This window comes from Papio anubis, chromosome 7 (assembly GCF_008728515.1).
Source record: "Papio anubis isolate 15944 chromosome 7, Panubis1.0, whole genome shotgun sequence".
In the NCBI taxonomy this organism is placed as follows: Eukaryota; Metazoa; Chordata; class Mammalia; order Primates; family Cercopithecidae; genus Papio; species Papio anubis.
Window position 1 is genome coordinate 2,341,640 of NC_044982.1, and position 27,711 is coordinate 2,369,350.

At 63.5% G+C, this 27,711-nt stretch overlaps 1 protein-coding gene across 4 annotated transcripts; it reads right to left on the reverse strand.

The window, feature by feature from the left end:
• Window positions 1–223: 223 nt before the first annotated feature.
• Window positions 224–27,711, reverse strand: KIF26A (kinesin family member 26A). Of its 4 annotated transcripts, XM_031667772.1 has the most exons (13): window positions 21,949–22,887; window positions 13,361–13,550; window positions 9,198–9,410; window positions 8,453–8,546; window positions 7,884–8,146; window positions 7,610–7,793; window positions 7,256–7,418; window positions 6,815–6,977; window positions 3,218–6,134; window positions 2,341–2,546; window positions 2,195–2,212; window positions 1,719–1,869; window positions 224–1,477 (listed from the first exon to the last, which is right to left on the reverse strand). In XM_031667772.1, exons 1-13 carry the CDS (start codon window positions 22,242–22,244, stop codon window positions 1,296–1,298), a joined length of 5,040 nt encoding a protein of 1,679 aa, XP_031523632.1. In that variant the 5' UTR covers window positions 22,245–22,887; the 3' UTR covers window positions 224–1,295. The 4 variants fall into 4 exon arrangements, 3 of the variants coding, with proteins under 3 accessions (XP_031523632.1, XP_031523631.1, XP_031523633.1); XR_004184748.1 differs by lacking the exon at window positions 224–1,477 and adding an exon at window positions 27,284–27,711 and having other exon boundaries at window positions 1,764–1,869; window positions 2,195–2,546; window positions 21,949–22,136; XM_031667771.1 differs by lacking the exon at window positions 224–1,477 and adding an exon at window positions 27,284–27,711 and having other exon boundaries at window positions 1,764–2,212; window positions 21,949–22,136.

Consider the following 27,711-nt stretch of genomic DNA (forward strand, 5'->3'; position numbering starts at 1 on the left):
GCTTGAATCCCAGCTCTGTCGTGTTCCACCTTCTCTGAAGGGCCCTCATGGCATCGTGGGCCCCACAGGGTCTGCGACGCAGGCCCTGGCACAGCACCCAAAGCCCTGGTCCCCATGGATGCATCCTTCCCACACTTACTGCCCCTCATCCGGGAACCCTCAGAGGGCAGCACACCAGGGCATGAGGGGTCTGCCGACACCCAACGAACTCAGCAGCCGTGGGAACCACTGATGCATCTTTAATTCACAAATAAAAGCTGTAGCAAGATGTCATCTACACATTTGTACAAAGGTTCAGACGTCCTATACTATGCACGATCCTCAGAAAGTATGAGCCTGTCGTGCGGGGACGTCGCAAACGCTGGCAGGATCACCCCTGTCTGCACTCGGCAAGAAGTGCCTCCCAAGGCCCCCCACCCTGCTCAGGGTGCCCCCCACAGGGAGCAGGCCGCCCACAGCTGGAGACAGCCTGGCCCCCAGGACACCTTCCCTAGAAAACCATAAAAACATAGATCATTTGTCTTCAAATTCCCACAGCAAATTCCGCATTTATGAGCAAAATGATATAAAAATAGGAACCTAACAGAACCTTTACAAAACCCTATCCCCCTATCTCTGTTGTTGGTCGTGGTGGTCTGTTTTGTTTTTTGCTTGTGGTTTTGGTAAAAATTCCTGCCGTGGAAGAGGCAACCTGTGCCTGGGGCTCAGCCCTTGTTAGCTGCCCCCGGGACAGAGCAGGTTCTCGGGAAGGGAGGGGACTCGAGGTCAGCCGTCCCTGCCCAGGAGACCCCGGGATGGATCTGCGTCGAGAACCCCACAACCCGGGCTCTGCCGAGAGGAAACCATTGTAAAAGAAAAGTCATCCTGAATCCTGAAAGACCCCTGGGGCACGCAGGTAAGTCCCGCTCCACAAAAACTGCTTGGTTGCAAAGAAGGCAAGACGGACGCAAACACAACCGGCGCCAGCCCCGGGCCAGACAGGCGCAGCGGGGCCGGGCTGAACACAACTTCTGCTGGTGTCTCAAGTCTGTAGCACCAAATGCAAAAGGGAGAAAAGTCCAAATCAAGGTCAAAGGCACTTGCGTTGCTGTTGGGTGGTGACGGTCTTCTGGTCACTCTGGCACCCTCACTCTGTCCACCGCGTGGCCGGCCCGCCCTCCGTCTCCTCTCCGAGACTCCCGTCCTGCACATAAACCCCTCCGCATCCTCCTCCTACAGCCCCCACCACATCCTCGCTCCATCCCACGTCCCGTCCTCCAGCCCCCTGCACACCCCATCCTGTCTGGTGCCCAGCCTCAGACGTCCACCTCCTGCGTCCCCGGGACGGCAGCACTGGCTGCAACGCTGATGTCGAAGCAGGTGACCATCATGACGTGCGCCTTGCACAGGTTCACGCACTGCTCCAGGGCTGCCGTGGCTCGCTCCAGGGCCGCCAGGTACTCGGCCGACTCAGGCTCCAGCTCCGGGTCCACCTCAACTGGGAAGGGGAGGAGAGGGGAGGGGCACCTGTGTCAGGCCCGAGGCTGGGGGCAGCCACCTGGCCCCCCAGAGTCCCCAGGAAAGGCATCTTGGCCCGGCCGACCCTGCCTTCCAGCCTTCCCACCACGAGGTACGGGAGAGCAGGTACAGGAGAGCAACGGGGCTCGGGGAGGGGAGGGGAGGGCAGGCGTCTGGGCACATGGTGGGCCAGGCTGGGTCCGTGGGCAGGCAGGACTCACACTGCTCCAGCCAGCGGCCAGGCTCCAGCATCAGCCGGCCCTGGGTCTCGGCCAGCTCCTCACACAAGTGCTCGTGCTTGGCCTGCACCTCCCGTAGCCGCTGCTGCCTGCGCTCCACCAACCGCAGCCTTGTACTGACACACGCCAGACCCTGGGAGGCAGGCCGGGTCGGGGGCTCAGGCATGGGACCCTCTCCCCAGAGACCCCCAGCAGCCCTGCCGTGGCCCCCGCCTCCCTTCACCTGCCAGACCTTGGCAGGCACACAGTGGGGCCCCAAGGGCGGGCAGGGGGCGGACCTGGGGCAGCCCACCCATGCCTGTCTGGGTCCTGGCACCGCTCTAGGACCACCCTCCCCACGACTGGGGAGAATTCCAGCAGACAGCAGCAGTGGCCTCAGGACCCCCCAGCCACCCACCCACTGCCCAAGGAAAGTGTCGGAGCTGCCACAGGCTTGGGCTGGGCAGAGCCACTCTTACCTTCGTGTCCTGGGAGGGCTGTGGACAGAAAGTGAGGTCAGGAGCTGCGCGGCCGCAGCCCCAGAGGCCTGATGAGCCCATCAGATGGCTCACTCTGCCATCTGTGACCAGGCCTCCCCACCAGGGCTCACAGACCCCAGCCCTACCTGGGTGGGGGCCTCCCTCGGGGTGGGGCGGGGCCGCTGAAGGCGCTCCACGTCGTCAATCTCGTACACCTTGATCTCAAACGGCTCCTTCAGGGAGCCGGCCAGGGGCGGGGGCAGGTCCACCCACTGCCCGGGGAGGCTGGGCTTGCGGCCCAGGGCAGAAGAGTCGGGCAGTGGGGCGGGAATGAGGCGCCGCCGCTGCAGACCTGGAACAGAGAGCCGGGCACAGGGTGAGCAGAGGCAGGGCCCAGTCCAGGCACAGCCCCTGAGGGGACGCTGAGGAGCCAGCCCAAGTCCTGACCGGGAGACCTTAGGGGTCCATTCCAGGAATCCTCAGCCTGGTGCTCTGCCCAGGGCAGGGAGGGAGCCGACCCCAAGCCAGGCCCACAGCTCTCGAGAGTGCCCCCACTTTCCCTGCCATGATCTGAGCAGTTCTGTCCCTTGGGGCAGCCCTGGTGGGGCCCTCCCAGGCAGCTGGACACTCGCCAGCAAGGCACCAGGCCCGGGACCCAAACCAAGTCCAGTGCCCCAGCCTGGCGACCCGTGCAGGGCTGCCCTTGTGCTCGCCCTGACACAGACTAGGATTGACCCCTGGGGCAGGGTGGGGCCACAGAAGGGCAAGCACAGGGTGCTTATAAACTGCAGAGGGCTGTGCACGTCCACACACAGGAAGCCCCAGGCGAGTCTGTAAACTGTCCAGGGCTGTGTGCGTCTGGGACCAAAGGCTGTGCCCGTCTGTCCAGCATCTCCTGGCCCTGTAAACTGTAGAGGGCCGTGCACATCTACACACAGAAAGCTCTGTAAACTGTGGAGGGCTGTGCACAGCTACACACAGAAAGCCCATCAACTGTAGAGGGCTGTGCACGTCCGCACCTACCTGTGGCCCTCTTCTTGGGGGACTTGAGGCTGCGGGTGCGGGCACCTGGGGAGGCAGCCCCACTCTCGCTCATGGAGTCAGGAGCAGAGGAGGCGCTGCCAGTGGCCTCGCTGTCACGCCGCAGACTCTCATAGCCGCTGCTGCCACCACTGTGGTGGAAAAGGGCGGTGCGGCCCATGGCGGGCGGCAGCTCTCCACTCAGCACGCTGCTGTTGTCACTGCCATGGCCGCTGCTGTAGCGCTGGGGCCGCCGGGGGGCAGTCACCTTGCTGTAGGGTGAGGGCAAGGCTGGGCCTGGGGGTGGCCGCTCCTCCCCAACATTCACACCGCTGTCGTGGCCGCTGTCCGAGTCCGCTGAGCCCCAAGAGGAGCCACCTCGGCCCGGGGCTCCACTGGCCGACAGCTCATGGACACGGCTGTGAGCAGCCCGGAGCGCCTGCTTGGTGCCCATGATGGTACCCCGGCCGGCCTTGGCCCCGACACTGGGCCCGGCCCGTGGGGCTGCTCTGGGACCGGCCACAGGGCCGCCAGGGCTCCGGCCCGGCACAGAACCCGCCGACAGCTTCACCGAAGGCCCCAGAGCCCGCGACCCGCCAGCCACTAGGCTACGGCCCTTGCCTCCACCTGCAGGGGGCTTGGGGGCCCCCACAGCCTTGGCTGCGCCGCTCCTACAGGCAGGAGCTGGACTGTGTGTGGGGCTGGACGGTGGCATACCCAGCTTGGGTACGGCTCGGGGAGGCCGCCCAGGGGCTTCCCGGCCCTTGCTGCTGCTGTGCGCCAGGCCTTCGTACCGCTCCAGAGACGCGTGGCCGGCAAGACGATGTGCCGCTTCTACCTTGCTGGCCCGGGCCTTCAGGCTGGACGTGGCCCTGGGGACAGAGTGGTCAGCCCGGCTGCCGGGCCTGGGCTCCTCCTCCCCTCGAAGGACGGCAGCAGCCCCGGCACGCGGCAGGTTCACAGCATGGGGAGGCGCCAAGGCCGGGCTGCTCCTGTGCTCCAGGCTGGACTTTCTCATGGGTGGGGCCGGGGGGGCCGCCCCACTGGGCCTCGGGAGGAAGCCCCCCTTGGGAGCCAGACTCTTCTTGCTGGTGGGGGAGGCCTTCAGGCTGCCCGAGCAGGCCACCACCTCTGCTGGAGCATCCCCCCAGGACGCAGCTGGCACTGTCACACCCAGCGTGGTGGCACCCCTCCGCAGCGGTGGGATCCGAGCCACAGCCTCTGGCCTGCGGGCCGCCCTGGCTGCCACCTCACACCCGTCCACCACTCTCTGGGCACAGGCTAGCATCGCCTGGGCCTCAGGCAGCCGGGGGGAGCCAAGTGTGGGGCTGGGGGCCCTGCCGGCAAAAGCTGCCTGGACATCACACTCCCCTGTCCGGAGCAGCCACGGGTCCTCAAAGAGGCCTCCACGGCCAGGTGGGCTCTGGCCCGGGCGAGTGCAGCCCACACGGGTGGTGGCAGAGGCAGTCTTCGGTTTCCGGGGGAGGCTGGAGTGGATGGTCTGTGCTGCAGATGCCCCCCGCGAGGGCCCGGCCTGGGGCTCCCTGCCGGGTCGGGATGGGGCCACTGCAGCCACTTCCCCAGGGCACAGACCCCAGGTTGGCCCGGGACTGTCAGGTCTGTCTGGCTCCAGGAACCCAGAGCTGCCATCCCCCAAGGAACCATCCAGGGCAGGGGGGCCCCCAGGGTCAAGCCCTGCCAGCGAGTCGGGGCTGAAGGGGGGCTGCGGCGTGGGGCCACGGCTGTCGGCAGTACAGATGCTGACCTCGCTGAGCCAGGAGCTGATGGAGGAGCCGTGACTGCTGCCGGCCCAGGCCGCCCCCTCCAGGGGTCCCTCCTCAGGGGCCTGAGAGGTGTAGGCGTCGAACTCATCGTTGATGCTGCTAATGATGCTGACCGGCCGGGATCCCGAGGCCAAGGCCCGCAGGGAGCAGTCGCTGTCGAAGCTAGCCAGGCTGGTGGGCCGCCCAGCTCCAGCAAGCCCCCCCAGGGACAGCTCCTCCACCACCGTGAACACCAGCTCGTCCTCGCCGTTGAGCTCCACAGGCCGCTGCAGGGTCACCGTGGTGGTGAGCAGGCCCCGCTCCGGACAGCGACTGCCAGCAGCCAGGCGGGGGCAGGTGGCCCCAGGAATCATCGGGGACCCAGCCACCTGCCCACTCATGCCCACGGGAGGGGTCCGTGCCACTCCATCAGTGCCCTCTCCCCCAGGCTCCTCCGGGGCTCTGCAGGTTTCCAGCAACTGAGGGGGTGGGGGAGCCGGGCTGGGCAATGGCCTCCTGCCTCCAACCACTGCGGCCTTTTCCGGGACCACCAGCTGGGGCCAAGTGCTGCCATCCTCTCTCTGGTCACCCCAGACAGTGGCCTTGCAGGGCTCAGGGGCACTCTGGGGGGTGTCTGGGCCAGAGCTGCCTCGAGGGGTGCTGGCAGCCATCGGGGTGCCCATGGCCTTCCTGGGGGATGCAGCCTCCGGTGGCGAGGGCTTCCGGCCCCCACGGGCAGGGCTGGCCTGAGCTCCATCGGTGCCACCTGGACCTCCTGAGGGACCCTCACTGCCGTCCATGCATTCCAGCCGCTCCTGCAGCTCCGCGAAGGTGCTGCAGCGGAAGTGGTCTGCGTCTCGGGGGCCCTTGGAGGGCCGGTGGCGGCTCAGGGCAGGGATGATGGGCACGAAGTCAGGCGGACCTTCATTGTCGGTGAGCTCCCGGTCTGACAGCGCTGCTCCACCAGGCCCCACATAGATGACCGTGTCACAGGACTGCTCGCTGCTGGAGGAGTAATCGGGGTCGCCAGGCAGGCAGGGGGGCATGAGGTCGGGGTCCAGTGCCACAGTGCGTGGGTGGAAGGGCCGCAGGTGCGGGGGCCGACGGGCCCGGCCTTCCTCGCAGGAGCTCTCCCCGCCAGAGGAGCTGGAGGCATACTGGGGAAAGAAAAGTGGAGCTGGTGAGCCCAGGCTCCCCTACACCCACTCATCCCATCCCAACCCCACTTCCCCGACCCTCCCCAGAGCACAGGGCCAGTGCTGTGGTCACTGAGATGAAAACCACAGCAGCCACCACCGACCATGTCCCGCCAAACACTGGGAGCGGTACTGAGTCTCAGGGGAAGAACCTAAGTGACCATTCTTAGCAACTTTACAAAGAAAATGGTGTTACCCCACACCGGGAGAGAACGGGAAGCTCAAAAGACAAGCATGCATGCCCAGGCCAGTGGCCAGGACTCACACCAAGGGCCATGTAACCCCAGAGTGCCCCTAACTCCACCCTCTAGCCCCAGAGATGGGTCCCTAAGAAGTCCCTGTGGAGTTGGTGTGGCTCTCCTGAGCACCCCAGGGCCTGTGCAGGGGCAGCAGGCTGGAGTGAGGCCACCACAAGCCGCATACAGCAAGCCCCAAGGCATCCAGAGATCTCAGGCTGGGCTCCTCACCCCCCAGGGAGGGCCACAAGGGCACAGTCTCATAACACCAGAACACACAGGACATGTACTCAGGCTCCAGGCCACCTGCTGCCCCCCCTCGCCCCAACCAGGCCAGCAGAGGCCTGCAGTGGACACAGGAGCCGGGAGGGCCCCAGGATGAGGTGGGCAGGAGGTGGGGAGCACCTTGGCCTTCTTCCTGCGCAGGCGGTGGATGCGGGCAGCGAGCTGCACGGTGCTGAGTGTCTCCGCGTGCTGCGCTGGCGCGTCCGACACGTGGGCGATCATGGTGGTGCGGCAGCCGGCGGTGGCCAGGGACTCACGCAGCAGCATGGTGAGCCTGTGGTCCCTGGGGGTCGAGGCGGTTCAGACACCAAGGGCTTGGGAAGGGAACTTAGGGAAAGGCTGGCCAAGGGCAGCCCTGGGATGAGTCTCGTTCCCACCCAGCTCCGGCACCAGCACAGCGTGGTGCCCCAGGCAGCCCACGGGCAGCAAGGCCTGTCAAGTGGTGGAGGAGCAAAGCCCTGAGGAGCTGGGGACCACAGCAGCACCGGGCACACCAGACACGGATTTACCAGGTCACCAAGGGGCCACCCTGGTCGGCACCTGCCCAGGCCCCACACTCACCGGTACGGCACATGCTTGGCTCCATTGACCAGGGCCAAGATGACGCTGCCCAGGGCCGACAGGGACAGACACAGGGGACCCCCAGTAGCCTCCCCGGTCCTGCCAGATGCCGCCTCACAGCTGCCCAGGTCGATGAGGTGCAGGCGGCTGCGGCCTCCGGACACTGGAACCGCAAGACAAGCAAATGATGGTGTAGCCAGGGGCCCCCAGACCCTGCTCCACAGCCCCACCCCAGGCCCAAGCAGGGGACAACCCTAGGGACATCCCCAGGGGCCACTGGATGACGGGCCCCTGTGCCTGGGCCTCCGCTGACACGCGTCCCCAGGGGTCTGGGAGTGCGGGCGTGGCACCTACTTCCTCCCCGGCCGCACTTCTCCATTCGGTACTGGTAGACGTGCAGCGTGAACCACATGTGGGAGCTGCGTCGGGCGTCCTCACTGCAGCCCGCTCGGCTGGTGCTGCGGGCCGCCAGGGCCGCATCCAGGTAGAAGGCCGCCTTCTCGGCCGTGGGTGCCCGCAGCTCGCTCTGGTTCTGGAGCTGCAGGAAAGGCAGAGCCTGCAGTGTCTTCAGCAGCTCAGGGCCGAGCACAGCCCCCCTCCCCCAGGATGGGACAGTAGGCAGGCGCACCTGTGCCCCACACACAGGGTCCTCCCGCAGGTACACTCCCGGAGACTGGGCGTCCTGGAGGCTGCCAGGGGCCACCTCGGCCAGCAGGTCCCGCAGGCTCTGGTCACGCCCGCACACCTCCACAGCTGAGACCCGGACGGAGAAGCGGGTGCCCGTCCTCTCCCTACGCTCCTCGATGAGCCTGAAGAGCCAGGAGATGGCGCAGGGCACGATGCCCAGGCTCTGCGGCGAGCTGTCCTTCCCGATCATGGTGTACGACTTGCCTGGGGGCCACGAAGGCGTCAGGCCCCACCACACACCATGCAAGGAGCCTTTATGGCTCCTGGGGTCCCTGGGGTCAACCGGGGGCACTGAGATCTTAGGGGCCTCTTTGGATCCATCCTAAGCCCTCTGCCTTTTAGTTCTGCAGGGGTTCAGCTTCCTCTCCACAAGCCCCTCACCCCATATGCCCACCACTGCCCATGTGTAGAACCAGCCTCCTTTCCCACCGGAAGCTGCCAACAACCACCATAATGAGGATGGGAGGGGGTGGCCGGCAGGACCCATCCAGGTAGGGCAAGGGCACTTACCCAGGCTCATGTGGCCAAAGGAAAAAATGCAGCCATCAGCCCCGCTGACCACCGACTGGAGCACGTCGGCCACGGTCCCCGAGCAGACTTCGGCCTGGGGGGGCACAGAGAATCAGGCAGGTGCCAGGGCCCAGGGGCTGTGGCCCCTTCCTTCTGCCACATCTGTGGGCCTGAGGCCAGTCTGTCCTGGCACATGCAGGCAGTCAGCCCACAAGGAGATTGGGCTGCACACCTGGGACCAAGGACAGGTCCCATGTGCACACGGAAAGCACAGAACACACAAGAACAGGACCCAGGACACACGCAGGAGGGACTGGCCAGACACGTGCAGACACACACCCGCAAAGCACAGAAGTCCGGCTGCCGAGGGCAGACCACCACACGTAGAGAGATGCACACGCGGCCACACGGTCCACCGCTCAGCATGAGCAGGGAGCACCGGGCGCCCCCAGAGCCCAGAGCTCAACAGCTGCTCAGAAAACCTCCCCGGAGGGCGGGCTCCGGAAAACCAGGCCTTTCCCTGTGGCTTTGGCCCAGAGCCTCAGCAGGGGCAGGTGAAGACACCCAAGGACGCTGGCCAGGTGGATGAGGGAGGTAAGCCGGCAGGCACCGCAGGCAGCGGGCCCCCCTTGCTCACTCTTCCTCTGCACCCGGCACGGAAAAGCAGGCGCAGATCTAACCCATGTGCTGAGCCAGCAGCCCAGCTCCAGACCCCCAGGAGGACGCCCAGTCCGCCTGCCCATACCTGCTCGGAGTCCTGGGGGAAGACGGCATCGAAGGCAAACATCTTGGGAACTGCAGCAGTGGCGGCTCGCCGGGGGCCTGCGCTGCCTGGGGGACCGGCGGTGGGATCATAGAGGATCACCTGCTTCTTCCGAGGGTCCACCTTCAGGAAGGACATGGCCTCGGCCGAGCGCTGGGCCCCCTGTGCGGGCCAGATCCGAAGCATAACCTTCACCTGGGGCAGAAGTGGGCGGCACCTGAGAAGCTGCCTCCGCCCAGCTGGCCACTAATTACAGGGCAGGAGGGGCCCAGCTCAGGAGGGGACAGCGGGCCAGGCCTCACACTGGCACCCCCACCGCAGGAATGTGGACACCGCGCCCCTGCTCCAGGCGAGAGCAGATCCCATGTGAGGTCAGCAGAGCAGAGAGAAGGTGAGAGAGGGCCAGGGAGAGGCAAGGCCTGTGCACAGCCTGTCAGCACCGAACGTGCGGCACAGAGAATGAGGGGGCGGCAGGCTCCAGGCGCCTCCATGAAAAGACAGACGGATGCTCAGGTACTGCAGAGCAGCTCAGGCCAGGAAAGGGCAGGAGGGAGGAGCACAGCCCCCCGGCCCAGCCCCTGCAGGCTGCTCCCCAGGCTGAGGTGGAGCACTTGGAAGATAAGGGAATGAACTGCCCCACAGAGGGGTGAGAGCCGCAGAGGGCTGGTGCTGCCAGGGGAGCCATCCAGGGGCATGGCTGCCTCCGACCTGGGCCAGCTGAGGGAACCGAACCCTGGCACCCTGTGGCCTGCCGGACTAGGGTCAGCAGAAAGCAGGGGGAAGCCCATTCGCATGCAAACGGGGAGGCGCAAGACAAGAAGGATCCCATCCAAGGGACCGGCCCCACTGCAGGCTTGGGGAGACTGAGGCCCGGGGGCGCAGACTGAGGGTGGGGCTGGGCTTCCAGCCTGACCTCCCGAGCTGGCAGGGAACCAGGCAGCCCTGGTGCTGGGCAGAAGCAATGGTGTCTCCAAAGCACACACACACAGATCCCAAACTGGGCCCCACACGGGCACTGGAAGATCTTGACACCAACCCCAGCACCCTGAGAGGGGACAGATGCCGGGGAGGGGCAGGACCCAGGATACCAGAGCCCAGAGCAATCACTGCAAACACTCCGAAACCCACGCACAGGAGGGACGCCCCACACAGGTGGATCTGGTGTCTCGATGCCAGGAGGCAGCGGCTCCGACCCAGCAGAGGCTGCGCACAGGAGGGCCACCCTGAACCAGGGCTCCAACGCAGGGCCGGAGACAGGCCCCATTTCCTGCTGGAGGACACCACAGTCCACTCTGCACTGATCTCTCTGATTTCTCCACTACAGCGTAAATCAAATTACCCGAGACGCATTTCAGAGCCAATATTTTTCACGGATTTAATTGTAAGTGACACATACATAACGCCGGCAAAATTGGTTTACCGTGGGTAGTTCGCACCAGGCGCCATCTACTCCCCCTGGGCACGGGGCACATTGATATGCAAGCCACTGGAGTCGGGAGTGCCCGCTCTCCGGGGAGCAGCGTGAAGAAACACTTTTCTATTGTACTACTCAGAACCTGGGCTCCATTAGGCGAGAATCGATTCTTTTATTCCCCTGACAACGTGAACAAAACTATTTCATTTCCAGACGCCGCCGCAAAGCAGACGAAAACGTGCACTTCCCGGTAATTTTTGGCAATTTTTTTTCCAGCGTGAACTCCTCACCACTTCAGGAGCCAAATGGGTTCTGCAGATATGAGAGAATTCCTAGCGGGAAGGAGTGGCGTGGAGAGGCCCACGGTTCGGCTCTCAACACCTGCCGGCCGCCCTTTCCACCAGCGGCATTAATCCCAGAACAGGTTCACAACCAGGAGGGAGGGGAGGGTGCGGGCCTCCCCAGGGAGGGGATGGAGCAGCCCACAGTGTGGGCACCGGCCATCTAGCCTGCCCCACACTGCCCTGGTCCCAGCCCAGGCCATTGTCTGCCGAGAGCGAACCCTTTCAAGGAAATGACAGGGTCTTTGCAGGAGAAGGCACAGCAAGTCTCTCCCCTAAATGTTCAGATATTACAAAGCCCTACTGAATAGCTGCCTGGTAGGGAAAAAACACATTTTGCATTAAAAAAGGGCTTCCAGCTCTGGAGGGGTAGCCCAGGCAGCGAGGGGGAGGGGCGCTGCTCAGCACCCACCCAGACAGGGATGTCTTTTTAATACCACAATGTGATGAATTATCTTAAGTAGCACATTAATGTCAGAAATTGAACGTAATCTAACTTCTTTTCTGTGACAATATTAAACGCCTTTCAGGCGGCATTTCTGACTATGTGACATTAGTGCTAATAACACCCGGGAAGCTGGGGGGTGTGGAGGGTGGAGGGGCTGGAAGGCTGGTGACCCAGGGCTCCTTGTTGCTGGGGAAGCACTGAGCGCTCCGGGGCAGGGCGGGGGTGTGACTGCCATGGAGAGAAGGGAGAAGCCCGGCCAAGGCTGCCCCCAGGAGGAAGTGGGGCAGAAGCTGTCCCCTAAGAAACGCGGGGCCCTGGGAAAAGTGCTGCGGACTCCTGAAGGAGCTGCTGACTCCTCTGCCCCCTGCCCCAACCAGATGGCACAAACAGGCTGAGTGCCAGGCCCAGGCCAGAGCCAGGGCCCCGATCCCAGGCCGGGCGGGGAACTTGGATGCTGCCTGCCCACCACCACCCACACCTGACCTCGGCGTCCTCCCCAGCTCTGCAGCCCACACGGCTGAGGCAGCGGCCGCCTGGCCCACAGCACCCACCTGCCCCGTCTCAAGGGGACTGTTGAGGGTGGGGAGGACCCAGGGTCAGGACTGGGTCACGCCAGGACTGGCCTGGAGAGGTTGGGGGGCTCAAGTCACTGAAATTAGCATTCCAGGGGCTGCAAGTACAACGCTCACTACATCACTGGGCGGGCAGCGGGCAGAGCCCCCCGACAGCTGCACCACTGAGGGCAGGGCCGGACACACAGTCACTTAAAGCCCTTCCCCGCAGCCAGCACGTTCAGAACCCTCCCACTAGCCTGCCACCTCCCGAGCTCTAACAAAGCCCCAAGGTGTGGAGGCCCCTGCAGGACTACAGAGCTGTGAACGTCAAGCAGGCTGTCACCAGGACCACGGGGGCAGGGGGTGCTCCTGGCACCCTAGACCCAGGGCAGCTAGGGCAGTGGGAGGGGCCTGTGGCAGCCCCAGACCCAGGGACAGGGGCCTTCTGTCAGGGGGTCTCCAACGTGGGCACAGAGTCCCCTCCAGACCCTGTCCCTGGGGAGCTGAACCCCTGGGAATCGTGGTCCAACTGAGTCCAGAAGGACACGGAGCTGATGGCCCACATGGGGCACAGAGCCTCCAAGGCCTCCTCTGGGCCTGGAGGCACCAGGCAGTGCTTTCGGGGTGCTGGCGGGAGGGGGCTGGCTGCAGAGCAGGCAGAGGGGCGGGAAAAAGCCACAGGGGGCACACACAGAGCTGTGTGACTGGCTTCCCACCCTCCATGGGCCCATGAACGAGGCACTGCCAGCTCCCAGCAGAAGGCAGGGCCACCATCCGGCCAGGGGCAGGTAATTTCTCCAAGACTTGGAGGGCACAACCAGCAAGCCACAGGCCCCAGGCTCAGAGCTCCAGGGGCAGCCAGGAGCCAGCCTGTCCTATCACTGATGGAGACCCTGTGCCCTCCACAGGCTGCAGCCTTCCCATCTGGAGCGCGGCGCCAGAATCAACCTCACACACATCCCCCTCTCCCACAGCAGGGGCCCGCCTGCACACGGTGACTCTGGAGAGCACAGAGCCCCCTCCTGCCTCCAGCCCCCTCAGGGCCGCGTCTCAGTGGAGCCTTCGTGAGGGGCTTCCCTGAATCAAACCCAATCCTTAGTCCCTGGGAGCCCCGTGACCTGGCTGTCCCACCCCACGATGAACCTAGCACGTGCCCCGGGACCCCTAGGACGCGCCACTCCCCGCCCATCCCCTCAGTCCCAGCCCAGCACAGGCTCCCAGGCACCCTGCTGCCACCTGGGCCTCAGTCTCCCCATGGCACCCCACTGACCACTCTTATCCAACCCAGAGAAGGAAGTGGCAGCCCCTCCACTCCCACGCCCCTCCTGCATCTTCTCAGACGCCCCTGGCCTCCCCACCCAGGGCCCCGAACTCGGGGCTGCGTCTACCTTCCCGATGCTGCCAGGGTTGTCCTTGGTCTTGGAGGCAGCCCTGAGCAGGCAGGGGGGCGCCGGGGGCGGCCACAGCTGCAGGACCCCACTGAAGTCGGTGGGGTAGGTGGAGGCGCCGCGGGTGGCTGGAGGTGGTGGCGGGTGGGGCTTCTTCCGCTTGGAGGCCAAGCTGAGCTTCTGCACAGCCCTGGGGAGGAGAGGCAGAAGCAGGATCAGTGGTGGGTGACAGCAGCTGTTCCTGTCACCCGCCTGCGAGTTACCAGGCGGTCCCACCCGGGGACCTCATCAGCCACCATCCCAGGAAACACAGCCCAAAATGTGGCTGGGAGGCCTGCACTTCATTTCTGCAACTGGATGGTTCAGGCTGGGGCCTCCGTGGCGTCCCTGCCCCAGGGGCTCTGCCCAGCATTCGGACCAAACTTGTGACAGGGTCCAGACCCACACAGGCTGAGCGCCCCTCCGTGCACTCTGCACTGAATGTCATCCCCCACCACGGGCTGTGCCCTCATCCCCCACCTGCAGCTGCCGTGGGGGTTGGACAGTGAAAGCTGCTCCCACCCGATGCCCAGACTGTGGGCAGCCATGCACAGCTGTGACCTGGGCACGTCCACCTGGCGTGCCTGTGCCTCAGTTTCTACATCTCCAAAGTGGGATGAGGTGACAATGGAGGCCTCTGTGTGGCCCTAATGAACTGACACCCTCAGGGCACCCAGCACAGTGCCCACATACAGGAGGAGCTCAATTAATGCTGCCATCAAGATGACCGCGCCCCAGGCCCCAGGTGAGGCTATCTCGCCCCTTGCCGTACGCCGAGGCCCTAGAGCCATCCTGGAGCCACTGCCCCGCTCCTGGGCCCCTGTGGCCCTTCGCCACTCAGGGCTGCTGGGAAGTGCCCCCGCTGCCACCCTGCCCCTCAGCCAGGGTGAGCACCTCCCTACCCCACAGTCCACCCTGAGGCTCAGCCTTGCCCCAGCACCTCCAGGGCTGCGGGATTCCTGCACCCACAGTGCAGGACTCCCAGAAGGTGCAGTCTCCCGAAGCCTCCAGACCACAGGACCTCCCGGGGAGAGGCTGACACTTGGGTTTAACACACCCCCCAGGGGAGGCCAGTGCATGCTTGGGAGCCACTGGGGCGGACTCCCAGGAGACCTCGACATGCACACCCTACAGAGACACACACAGACACCCAGAAACACACACATGCACACAGAAACACACAGAGACACATGCACACAGAAACACACAGAGACACATGCATACAGAAACACACAGAGACACATGCACATAGAAACACACAGAGACACATGCACACAGAAACACAGATACACACAAGCATAGAGACACAGACACACACATGCATGCAAATTACCTGAAACACACACATGCAATACAAAAACCTGAACTACCATGCATAGAGACACAGAGACACACACACAAACACAGAGACACACAAGCCCATAGAAACACACACATGCATACAGAAACACAGAAACAGACACACATATGCATACAGAGACACACACAAACAGATGCACACACACACATGAACACATACAGAAACACACACACAGACACACACAGACACACATGCATACAGAAACACAGAGACACCTGAGACAGAACCGCATAAAAAGAGACATGGAGACACACAGACCATAGACAGACCTGAGGCACACAGACACTCCTGGGGGAACACACATACTCACACAGAGACAAAGGGATCTGGGGAGGAAACACAGAAAAATCTGAACCACCTTACCTGAACCACCTTTACTCTGTTTCCTCCACCTGGTTTCCTGGTTTCCTCCTGGTTTCCCTTTCCCTGGTTTCCATGGTTGTCCACCTGAATATTTGTCCTTTCGTTCTAGTTCCTCTGGTCCTTTCTGGATCCTTCCTTCCTGTCTTCTGGTTTCCTGCTCCACAGGATCCTGGTTCCTGCCTGGACCTGCCTGGACAATACCCTGGATCTTTGTGCCACCTGTCTGGACCACCTGCCTGGTTAATGCACACCTGGATGCACAAGCACCACCACACACACACACATGCAGACACACACACACACAGAGTGCAGGCCCGCTGCGCCTGAGCCTTGGCTGCGCTAACCCTGCTGCTGGGGATGTGTACCCAGGTCAGGTCACTGGGCCACACCCACTCATTCCCTGGCGTGGCTTCTCTGTGGCCCACCCACCCCACCCCTGCAGGGCCCCACACCCTCCCAGCACATTTTCTGCTGCAGGCACCCAGAGCCCCTACCCCGGCTTGTGGACCCACCAGCACAGGGACACCAGGACGCCGCAGGGGGGCACGAACACACACACTGGGTGTCACCACCTCCCAAAAGGAGTGCTCCCATGCGGGCCAGAGGCCAGGATGCCACCCGGCGAAGGGTGTGGTGAACGCTGCCCACTGGTGCTCTCCCGACCCACCTTGGGCTCCTCTGTCCCCTAACGTGCCCCACGCCGCCCACAGTCCTCAGCCTCTCAAGTCTATCTTGACTCCCTAAAACTGACCGCAGTGTGGAAGGACCTGCACCCTAGAGCCGGGCCCAGCCTCTCGCGGCCCCCACTGCAGCGGCTGCAGCGCCGGCGTTTTGCTTAACTTCTTTCATCTTGAATAGGAGCTGTCTTTTAAGAGACCCCAGGGACGGCGTTCCTCCTAGTGAGGTGTCATCGCGGAAAATAAAAGTAATCTACGACACATGGCAGAGTCCTTAACAGGGCGGTGGCAGGCGGTGCCTGCAGCCACCCAGGCAAGACATGGAGCTTGGCGGAGGCGGGGGGGGCGGGTGGTGCCAGGAGTAAGAATCCCAGGAACCAAACTCAGGGCTACCCAGAAGCCCTGGTCGTTCCAGGTGTGGGAAGCCCGTCGCCGCGGGGACCTGGGTTCTTTGCCCACAGCTGGAGGTAGCAACGGCACCTGCGTCCTGGGGCCCAGGCCTGTGTGCCTGAGACCCCTGGATTTCACCTGGCATCGCCAGCATGGACCCCATACCGTGCCTAAGCCTCATCTCTGTAAACCTCACAACTGCCCTGCAAGGAAGAGGCCCTTGTCCCCTCCTCACCCAAAGATCACTCACACAGCAGATCAGGGACAGGGTGGAGGCCGACACAGTCGCCCGCGCTGTCTGTGTGTCTGTGCGCCTGTGCGTCTGTCCACAGGGCAAGAAGCCCAGGCAGAGGGGAACGCTGGGAAGTGCAGAGGACAGAGCCACAACCCAAACCTCAAAGTGAGCCCCCAGAGGGGCAGAGAGACTGGGCAGGGGCCCGGGCGAGGCCAGAGGCAGGCAGGCAGGGCTGCATCTGCGCATGTAGGGGCCTGGGTGGGAGAAGGCTTGGATTTCACCATTGTCTGCTCTGGGGTTCTTCCTGCCCACCCACCACCCCAGCCTCAGCCTCCTGTTCCAGATCCCCTACCCCACAACCCTGGGTTACACCTCAGCTTCCAGCCAGCCGCCCACAAGGGAAGAAGCTGCAGCCCTGCTCTGGAAAACATCTACATCTAGCAGGCAGGACAGGGACAGGGCTGCCCCACCCCGCTGCCTGACGCTGCCCCAAGGCTGGGACCCCCAGGTTTCTCAGGGCATGGAGGGAGGAAGGGTAGGGCCCTGCAGGTGCAGGTGGGAAGCCCCCCAGCCTGCCTGGACAGGCGGGGCTGAGGATGGTCCCCATGGTGGCCCCTATAAGGGACAGGGAGACTCCCTGCACCCCTTTACTCCTCTGGAAATGGATGTAGGGGGACACCCAGCACAGGCCCTCACTGGAGAGCGTTGGCTCGGCCTCAAGTGGACGGGGAGAGGTCACGCCCACCCAGAGCCAGCTCCTCAAACCTCCCCTGCAGCCCCTCCCTAGGCTGGGTGGGGTCAGGGTACCAGCTCTGACCCAAGGCTGTGGGAAGTAGGGCATCAGCACCCACACCCCCAAGCCTCCAGGGGACACGGAGCACCGGAGACTGCAGCAGCACTTGGAGAGGCCAGAGGGATACTGGGGCTGGAGCCTTAGGTCTGCAGAGGCCAAAACCAGGCTGGTGCTTTGCTCCATCGGCCATGCGAAAGGCCACAAGGGCTCTGCCCTTCCAGTGACCCTCCCAGGAGCCAGCGCCTCCAGCACAGACCTCAGGTGTGCCTGGGCCACAGCAAGCACACCCAGGGCCCAGGCCACCTAGACAGAGGCTGGGACCCGGCGTCTTCTGCGGTTCCACCAGCCCTGGAAGTCTGGAAGGTTGTTTGCCGCACATCTCCACCCTACAATCTGACCTAACTTGAGGCGCCCCCTCCTCCTGGGGCCCATCGTCAACACGCTGCACCCCAGCCCTGGGCCCTCCCAGTGCCTGCTTTTACGGGGTTACCTCCCTGGTATGACTCAAAGGCCTGTCACTGCGTTAACGAGGCCCCAGAACGGGCATTCTCCTTTGATGAAATTCAGGTCCCCATGGAAACACCCGTCAGACACAGCAGCCCCACCTGGCTACCATGCCTGGGTTCAACAGCCCTCGAGGGCCACCAGCCTTGCGGAGGCACGAACTTACTTTCTGAGCAGTGGGGGTTGTCTCCCCAGGCTACGGCAGACACCACCCACACCCAACACTGCCAGGGAGCAGCAGCCCTCAGTGCGCAAGTCTGAGGGGTTTGACTCTGAAGGGACGACTCAGAAAAGCAGGAACTTCACCTGCATAAACAGCCCCCATCTTCACAAGCCACCTCCTCCAGGAAGCCTGCCCTGATGCCCTGAGATGGGCGTCCCCAGCCCCTGCACCTCCTGCTTCTATAGAAACTACCCCCTGCCGTGAGACACCAGTTTACACAGCTGTGTCCCTCCCAGCAGGGGGTCTGGGGCAGATGCTCACAGAAGACCTCAGAATATGCGTGATTGAGGATGAACCAGACAGCGGGCTCCTGAGTGGCCCCCAGAGCCACCGGGTGTCCTGCTGCAATCCCACAGCCTTGCCTGAGCTCATTGGCCCTGGCCATCGATTCACGTCAACAGAAAGGGAAATATTTTCCTTTTTACAGAGAAAAATCACCTCTTCCAAACAAGAGGGTAATTTCACAGGCAGTTGGCCTTGATGGCGAGGCCCTTAATTACCCCAAGGAGACACACGAGCCTGTTCTGTCGCGTGCAGGAATCAGTTATGGCCAACCCAGAGATTCCACACTGGGCCGTGTGGGGCTGGTGGACTAAGCCCCACCCTCCCTACTCCACCTCACCCCAGGGACACCTGCCACCTGCCAGACCTGCCTCACCAAGGAACCAGGGCAGGCGTTGGGGGACCCCAGCTGGGTCCTGCAGACCTGCGAAGGGGACCCTGGACCCCAGCTGGAGGCAGCTGGGGCCTGAGGCCAGGAACTGAGCCATCAGCCTCTCCAACTCCCAGCCCTGCTGTGGCCTGCACTTCCTGTGTCCTGGATTTTCAGCCACAGGCCAGAAGACAGGTGGGGGGGCATCTCCCCAGACAGTGCCTTCCATGTGGGTCCCCAGCTAAGCCTCTGGGGAGTGCACCGCCCCCGCTAGGCGCTGTACTTCTGCTAGGTGCCAGCCTGACCATCCATGGGCCTGGGCATCCAGGCAGACACCGGGGGGCTCTGCTGAGGCCACAATGGGATGGGGAGTGGGGGGTTTGGGTACCTGCGTGTGCCATGAGGTGCCCCCCACCAGAGGGAAGCAAACTCCTTTAGCAGTTTTTTCGAAGACATTTGATTTGGGGTCTCGTATGGCAGCGAGCAGGTGAGAGTGTGATGGTGGAAGTACCTCAGAGGCGGCACTGCAGAGGCTCCCAGTGCCAGCACAAACCAGTGGGACCGCAGACAGTATCATCAGAGTTGCCAGAGCCTTCGGGGGTCACCGTAGCCTTTGGAAAACTCCTAACCCTGGGGGCCACCCGGTCCACGCACCCCACCTTTCTGAACACTTACTGGGCCAGCATGCCAAGCTCTATCACAGCTGCGCGGCCTCAGTCCCTGCAGCTCCACCAGGCCCCACCCACGGGGTGAGGGCATGGGGCTCAGCCCCTGCTCTATCTATGCCCTTGTTAGCATTAACGAAACCCAGGCACCCGGGCACCCATGGGATCACTGCACATCCCAGCTTCCCGGTGTGGAGATGAGGAGTCCAGAGGCCATTGGAAGGATCGGGGGCAGCCTGAGGCTGGTGTCCTAGCCAGGGTTGGGGCGCTTGTGGGCAGCAGCAGAGTTGAGACTCCCTAGGCCCACAAGATTCAAAAACCCAAACTCCTGACCTCTACCCCGTTCTGTCCCCACTTGGCAATGCTGCCTGCCAGACTCCTACTTAACCCTCAAAGCCCGCTCCCTGAGAGACCACTCTGCCCCGGCTGCTGCACGGGTCCCATGCTGCCATCTAAGGCTGCCTCCACAGAGGTGCCCCTTGTCCCTCCAGACTGGAAACTTCCCAAGGGCAGAGCAGGGGCTGGAGTCAGTGCCACCCCTCCCGGGTCCTCTGCAAGGGTGGAGGTGGGAGCACAGAAGGTATCCTCAGCACGTGCCCAAGACCCCTGGGGCGGGCGCTGAAGCTCCGCTGTCTCCTAGCGGACTCATCCCCACTCAGAGCCACGCCCACATCCACAAAACCCAGGAGCAGACACTCCCTCTGATCTCACCCCGAGGGTTCAGGGTACTGCAGTCCCACTGGACTCACCCAGTGGTGGGTCACCCACCACTGACCCCAGCCCACGTTAGGCACCCACCGACGGGGCCCACCTGCCAAGACATCCGCCGCCACAACCTGACCCACGGCCTGCCACCTGCAGTGGCCTGGCAGGAGCCGCTGAGACCCAGGGTGCCTAACAGGCTGGAAGTAATGGCGGCGGCAGCACCCCCCGCCTCGGGAGACGCGCCTCTGGGTCCCCAGCCTGATGCGCTGGTTTCTATGGTAACTTCCCAAGGTCAGCAGGCAGCGAGGCTGGGGAGCGGCACCAGCCTCAGTTCCCAAACAAAAGGCAGCCAGGGCCGCTCTGCTGGACTCCAGGACACCAATGAGCCAGGCTGGGGGCCGACACCCTACCCCTACTTTCCAGGGTCAGGAACTCTCCTTGGGCACCAGGGGGCTTAGCATCAAGGATGGGGGGAGCTCTGAGCACTGCAGCTATTCTTCCTTTTCTGGAAGGCTCCACGTTTCAAATCCTCCTGCCAAACAGGACCCAAAGGAGCATGGCCACAGGCCCGTGCCCAGTCCAGCCGCACAGGCCCTTAAATTCAGGACTAGGCGGGTTGTGACGGGGTGGGCTGGCACACACACGGGGGACCCCAGAGCAAGCTGGGCAGGACCCCCATCTGCTCCCACCAGGGCCCCCACCCGCCGTGCTCTCGGCGCCTAATTGGGGTGGCGCTGAGGCCACACTGGTCACGTGCGCGGCCTGGCTGGGCTCCAATGCGGTGGTGTGCTCATCAGCCCTCAGCCCGGCGCACGGCGTGCGACAATGCCCTAATCATATGCCCCGTCACTCTGCAATCAGACCGCACGGTCCCCAGGGCCGGCGCTGATAAGACGCCCTCGTCTCTGGCCGTCGGGTGTGATGCATGTTCAAGCTTATCAGCACCCGCGCGGGGCTGCTAATGGGACAGTGACCCGCGGCTGGGCCTGCCATTACCAGGCATTATGGCAATTACATCCTGTGATCCGCATCTTTACACCCAAGGATAAGAGGGGGCTCTGCCACGGGTCCCCAGGACCAAACGCCCTGCCGGGAAGGGCCCAGTGGAAGCTCCCACGCCATGCCCCTCCATGCCGACTCCCCCTCCCCACCTCTGCTCCCCTGTTCCCTCTGCCTGGCCCACCACATCCACAACAGCAGTCGGTCGAGGACCTGGTGCCTGCAGGGCCTCAGGCTTGGCATTCTGGCAGTGGTGGGGGTCAGCAGACGGGAGCGCAGAGAAAGCAGGCACCCGAGCTCACGGCCTGGGAAAGGAACCAAGTGATGTCAGACACGGTCCCCCAATGGGGGATGCCCTGGTGGAGCCGGACCTGCCAACCAAAAGCCCGACTGGCACTGTGGGCACCCACTCAAGCCCCTGCTGCCCCTCCCCTCGTGCTGCCCTGAAGACCGGCCTTGTCATCTCTATGGCCCCAGCCTGCACCTGCCCCGAGCAGCCCCCAGTGTCCACAGTTGAGCTGCCCCACTCTGGGCCAGCCACATTCTCCGGGCTTCACACACATTTTCTTGCTGCAGTCACAGCGACTCTATGAGGAAGAGCCCAGCTGATGGGAGGAAACCCAGGCACAGAGAGATTAGGTGATTTGCCCAAGATTGCACAGCTCAGAAGAGGCAGGGACCAGGCTCCAACTCAGGCAGGGTCCTGGCCACAAAGCCCCTCCTTGGCAGTGCTCCCCCAAGGGTGAGATGCCCCCAACATTTCTCTTGACACCCACAGGACAAGTGCTGTCCTGGCATGGGGCCCAAGAGGCCGGCAGGTTGCGAGCAGCTCAGCAGTTGCATTCTGTGCAGCTCCCCATCCACTCATCTTGGCAGCAAGCACGCCCGACGTTCCCCAGGAACGGCCCACAGGTCCCCAGGGGCTCAGAGCCGGGGCCATGGGGCCCCGCCCATGAGGCTACCCAGGAAACCCCAGGACATACCTTATGAAGAAGGAGGCTGCAGCTGAGGGGCCTGTGGAGCCCCCCACCGAGCCCGGGGTGGGGGTGACCAGAGCAGATGTGCAGGCCCCACCACGGCCCCAGGCCTTCGACAAACCATCAGGGCCCGCCACGGGGGGACCTTCTCGGACCGTGTCTGCCACCGCCACGGCCGCCACCGCTGCCTCGGCCTGGAGGGAAGGAGAGAGTGCGTATGAGGAACCCAAGGGCAGAGATACCACCGCCCCTGGCACCTGGAGTGGAAGAGACAGGCCTGGGTACCCCAGAGCGCAGCACATTCCTGGAGGCTCTGCACCGCCAGGGCCCAGCCTGTGAAGCCGGGAAGGCCCCAGAAATCAGAGCTGGGAGACAGAGCCAGTGTGGAAGGCCTGCCTGGGCCCTGAGGTCACAGCCCCGGCTCGGGGTGTGTGGGTGCTCTGCCCCAGCAGGACTCCTTGGAGGCAGAGAGGGAGGCAGACGGTGGCCCAGGAGCCAGACTTTCTGCCTCTCCCCCATCAAGCTCCAGAATCGCAGTGACCACACTGGTCAAGACCGATGGACACAGACCCCCCACCCTCTCACCCCTGAGCCACCCGGGAGCACCCAGCGGCATAATTCGAGAAGAAACCCCAATAACTATTTGGCAGGAGCACTAATTGCCCCACGTATGGTGATGTATGGCGCTCCCTCATCTGAAATACTACCCTGGCATTTCCAACTCATTAGCTCAAATAAATCCCAGAAAGGGAGGCCGCCTCATAATGAAGCACAAACGTAATTAAACGTCCGGGACAGCCCAGCAAACATGAGCTCCACCTCCACACGTTCCGTTCCCAGACACGTGGGACCCTCAGGCCAAACCTGGCCCTGGGCTGCGTGGGGGGATGCAACCTCAGGCAGGGCAGGGAAGGCAGCCTGCTTCAGCCTGGCCACCCCTCGCCCCGGCCGCCCGCCCCAAGGGCCCACTGCCCCAAGCTCTCCAAGGACCCCCTTAAGCACCATGGCCTGGTCAGGTCACAGTCACCCGGGTGCCAACCGTCATTCGGCCCCAAGTGTCCAATCAATAACCACTGCCCGAGGTGTCCTTTGTGCCCAGGCTGGCAGAGGACTGGGGTCCCCATGCTGAGGGGACGTGGGCTGGTCTGGAGGGCCCAGCATCCTCAGGGTGTCCCAAGTGGCACAGGTCAGAGGCCAGGCATGGCACATCAGCAGAACAAGTCACCCCAGGACCTGGGAGGGACACTCCAGACAGAGGCCCTGCCGTCCCAGTCTCCTTCCTCACCACCATGGAGGGGCTCACTCTGCCCAACCCATGGCCGGCACCAGCTTCCAGGCCCCTCCCGGGACCTGCAACAGAATCAAGTCTGCGAAAGGAAGTTCACAGAGAGCCCCAAGACTTAGGCTGGATGGAAGCTGGGTGCCCTCCCAGGCCCTAGGCACCAGCCACTCCTCCGGGGCTTCCAGAAGGACTGCCCAGTAGCAGAAAAGGGCGAACCTGGGACCTGGAACAGCTCACTAGACACTGTGCCAGCACACCACATCCCACTACCAGCCTGCCGGCCAGGAACTCCTATACATCCCTCTGAACCCAGCCCAGCCAGCCCTCTCCCTCTCCAAGCCACCCCCTCACCTCAAATGTGAATTCTATGTCATCACTTAATGTATGTGTTCCTTATCAAAGGCCTAAACTCCCTTGCTAAGCAGACAGGAAAGAGTTCTTTAAAGTTACAATGTTAACAGTAGGTCCTGAGTCCCCCAAGCAGAGCTGGGTCTGGTTGAGCACACCTGGGCATGGCAGTCAGCACCCAGGGCCAGTTCTCCTGGGGGCCAGGGTCGGGGTCGTACCACCCACAGCTAGCGCGGCACCCACAGGTGGCTTGTCGCGATGGCACCACCGTGGGGCCACATTTGGCATCCTGGGCCAGGCCCAATCACAGTGTCCAGTGAGGCACCAGGATACCCTGCCTCCCCCACTGGACAGGGGCACTGAGGCTGGAGGGGCCACAACAAGGACAGAGCTGCTACACCACAGCCCACCCGGCTCCTCCGCCCTCTTCCCACAGGGCCCGAGCCCTCCCCCATCTCAAGCCGGCCTCTCCACCTCCGGCCAGAAGGCTCCGGCCCCGCCCAGCAACGGTGCAGGCCTGCGGCCAGCTGGGCCTCCCCACACTGACCTGTCTCAGGAGTCCGGCACGCGCCTCGGCTCCACCGTCCCACGCGCTGCCGGGACACCGCCCCATCCGCCGGGACGGCCACTGCCAATTCCTGCCGGAAGCAGAGCCCGGGCATGCCAAAAGAAGCCGTCTGGCAAAGCGAGAGCCGGGGGCGGGGGAGGACGGCGAGAGGGAAGACCACAACACGGGGGCAGAAGAGAGGGGGGGCGGGCGGCCAAACAGAACATGTGATGGAGGCGCCACAGCAGCAGCGGAAGGAAAGGCAGGAGAGAGGGGAGCGTCAGGCCAAGGGGCGCAGAGCCAAGGGCCCCAAGCATAGCCGCACGGGACCCACCCCAGTGGGAGCTTCCTAACCACAGCAGGCACCAGGCGGCCAGCAGAGAGCACCTGCGACCTCAGGGAACACCAGGGTTCCATGGAACACAGTTTAGGAAACGCCAAGCTAACCCTTTTCTTAGGAACCCTCCAAGCCTAAACGCATCTGTAAGGTTCTGGCCCGCGAAAGACACCAGCCCCCCAGATAAATGCTTCACTGGGTGCTATTTTGTGCTGAAAAGTCGGGGGAGAAAGGGAGGAGGAGGGGCTGAGGAGCGGCCAAGGAGGCTCAGAGCTGAACTCTCCGTTGCCAGTGTCACCCCTGCACAGGTGTGGATGTGTGCCACCCTGTAGAGCCCCATGGGGCGGATTCACCCACCCACGCGAAGCTCCAGCCTCGTCACTCAAAGGGCCTTAGGGCCTGGACAGCCCTGAGTTGAAAGATCTGGCCCTGCCTGGCCTGTCTCAGCTGTGAGGACCATGGGACACCCTCCAGAGCCCCTGCGGTCCGGCACAGGGGTGGCAAGAGCCCCCAAGCTGGTGCCACCCAACCTCCATGTACGGAGGCACCCCAGCTCCTCTGGGCCACCGCCAACACTTTCAGCACCCCACACTGCCCACCGGGCCACCCCTCTGTGGGCGTCCACTGTGCCGCTTGCAGCCCACTGTGGGCCCTGAAGGTCACAGCCTCAGTCTCGCAGCTTGGTTCACAGTGTGAAACGCGCCACAGTTCGCAGCGTGTCCCAGACCCTGACAGCCTCTGGTGGTGCAGACAGGGCACTGGGGTGGCCCCCATGACCACTGTCCAGAGCTCTCAGGCCAGGAGGGGTGGGGGACAGGCACAGGGACAGGCACAGGGCCTGGCCCAACAGCCAGGAAAGAACCGCTGGACAGCCCTGCCAGGCGGCTCCATAGCCCAGGAGTCTCTGGATGCTCAAGATGTGGGATGTTCCAGGCCCCACCTGTGGCTGCAGGGGGTCCTGGGAGCCCTGGGCCACCCACCACCCCTCCAAGGATCAGCCTCTTCTGGCCAGACCCAGCCACATTCAGCATCCCCTGCTAAGCCTCGGCCGAGGCCAAAGTGCCATGGCTGGGCCCTGCCCCTCCTCTCCACATCGTGTAACAGAGAGGGCTACAGCACCCCCGTCCTACCCGCTCGCCCCAGATCAATGTTCGCCTTGGAACAATCTCACTCGGCCCAGGGGTGGCTGACGGTCTGTGGTGGAGATTTGCAGCGTGTCTCTCCACAAGTATTTAACTCTAGAGTCTAACAGGCAACATTAACATTCCAGGGCCACGCTAATGATCGATGCCCTGGTTCAGGGGAAATTACCTCATCTGAATCCTAAAGTTCTATTTATGGTTCTAATAATCTCCCTATTGATTGCCCAGACTGTTGTCTAATTATAAATCCATTCCCACCCACCCTGGCCACGATCAATGTGCACGTAACACAGAGAGGGTGCCTAAATGCCTGCCGTTCACAGTGCGCCATCCACCAGCAGGGCTGCCCAGCAAGGGGTCTGCAATCTTCTCCACCCCCACCCGCTGGGACCCTCAGCAACAGACAGGGTGCAGTGAGGCCAAGTGGCCCAGGGAGACAAGAGCAGGAGACGGAGGCACCTGTGCCCACCATCCTGGGTTTCAGGCCCAGCCCCTGATTCTTCCACACACGCCCAGCTCAATGCCACCTCCTCCAGGATGCTGCCCAGCTCACCTGCTGCAGCCCCTAGCACCGTTCCCACCTACCCCTCCCAGGATGCCCAGCCCTGGGGCCAGGAGGCACCTCATGGCAAGGGTAGGGCTCCCTCCTCTTGGCCTCACCAGGGACTTCATAGGTGAAAGGGTGTGGGTCCCGAGGCCACCGGGGAATCACCACACCAACTGGGACTCAGGGGGTGTCCAGAAGTTCCTCCCATGGGCCTCTGTGCACCTCGACCCCTAGGGCAGCCCAGCAGCCAGTGCCAAGGCAGCTAGAGCCAAGGCCAGCCCCCAGCTGGGGCAGGATCTTGATGTCCAGACAGGCCACCTCACCAGTCACAGGGAGGCCGAAAGCCCAGAAGGCAAGGGCAGGGTCTGGCTGGCCTCAGGATCAGCGGCCAATGTTGCCCCAGAGACTACGGGGTCTCTGCACCTCTGTCTGCCCTTGGAAATGCCACCAGGCCTGGAGACCAAGGGAGAAGGGCAAGCTTGTGCTGGTTGCTCTGCGGTGACTGGACAGTGTGCCAGGCAATAACAGGGCTCTTCACAGCCACCCACACGTCCCTCTGCCCCCCGGGTGCCACAGGGGCGGGCGATGCAGGGGAGCCCACACGTCCCTCCGCCCACGGGGTGCCACAGGGGCGGACGATGCAGGGGGGCCCACACGTCCCTCTGCCCCCGGGGTGCCACACGGGCGGGCGATGCAGGGAGGCTTCTCCACGCAGCCACACACACCGACGTCCATGGATGCCTCGCACCCCCAGGCCTCCGCATGGGCCCTCACTCTGCCGCAAGGGCCCTCCTACTCCATCTGCGCTGGTGAGCCCTGATCTACGTACGGTGCACTGTGCATCGTCAAGCCCTGTGTTGGGCGCTGGTGAGCCCTCAGCCCCAGTCTCAAAAGACAGCCAGGGAAGGGCACGTGCTCCCAAAGAAGGTCAGGCAGGGACCTGAGAGCAGCTGCTGTGCATCATGGAGGGTGCATCTGATGTGGGGCCCCAGGAGTGCCTGGGGAAGCCCCATGCCCGCAGTCCCTCCCTTCAGGGAAGCCTTACTGCAGGGCACTCAGCGTGGACAGAAACCCCCGAAGGAAGCCCAGTTCTGAGGGAGGAGGCCAGCAGCCCCCATCCGCTGAGAAAGGCACTCACCAGGCACGCCGGCGGGAGGAAGCTGTTGACCCGCGAGACGCTCCACATGCCCTCCAGGCACTGCTGAGCCTGGATGGTGACCGTGCTCAGCGCCCCTCCAAGACCTGCAGGTGCCACAGACACCTGGACACTGGGCCCGGGGGGCCAGGCCAGCCCCTTGGTCCTGTCTGGCCCGGCTCGGCCTGGCTGCCTCCCTGCAGGACCTGCTGGTCCTGGCGTGTCCCTCGAGCTGGTCGTGGTGCTGGGGGGTGCGACGTTAGGGCCTCCATGGGGGGCGTCGAGGTCCTCGTGGCTGGCAGGGGCCTGCAGCAGGTGCATGGCCTCCCGTGTGAGCTGCTGCAGGTGTGTGGCGCAGACGTCACAGCGGCGCTCGGCCTCTGGGCGACAGGCTGGCAGGGCTCCAGGTGCTGGGAGCTTGTCAAGAAGCA

Excerpts from the sequence above, each read along its gene's own strand:
- KIF26A (XM_031667771.1), bottom strand. The coding sequence starts at position 27,601 with ATGCACCTGCTGCAGGCCCCTGCCAGCCACGAGGACCTCGACGCCCCC. Across the intron at positions 9,411-13,360 it reads ACCCTGGCAGCATCGGGAAG|GTGAAGGTTATGCTTCGGAT; the intron begins GTAGACGCAGCC and ends CTTCTGCCCCAG. Across the intron at positions 7,794-7,883 it reads ACCCTGTGTGTGGGGCACAG|CTCCAGAACCAGAGCGAGCT; the intron begins GTGCGCCTGCCT and ends CCTTTCCTGCAG.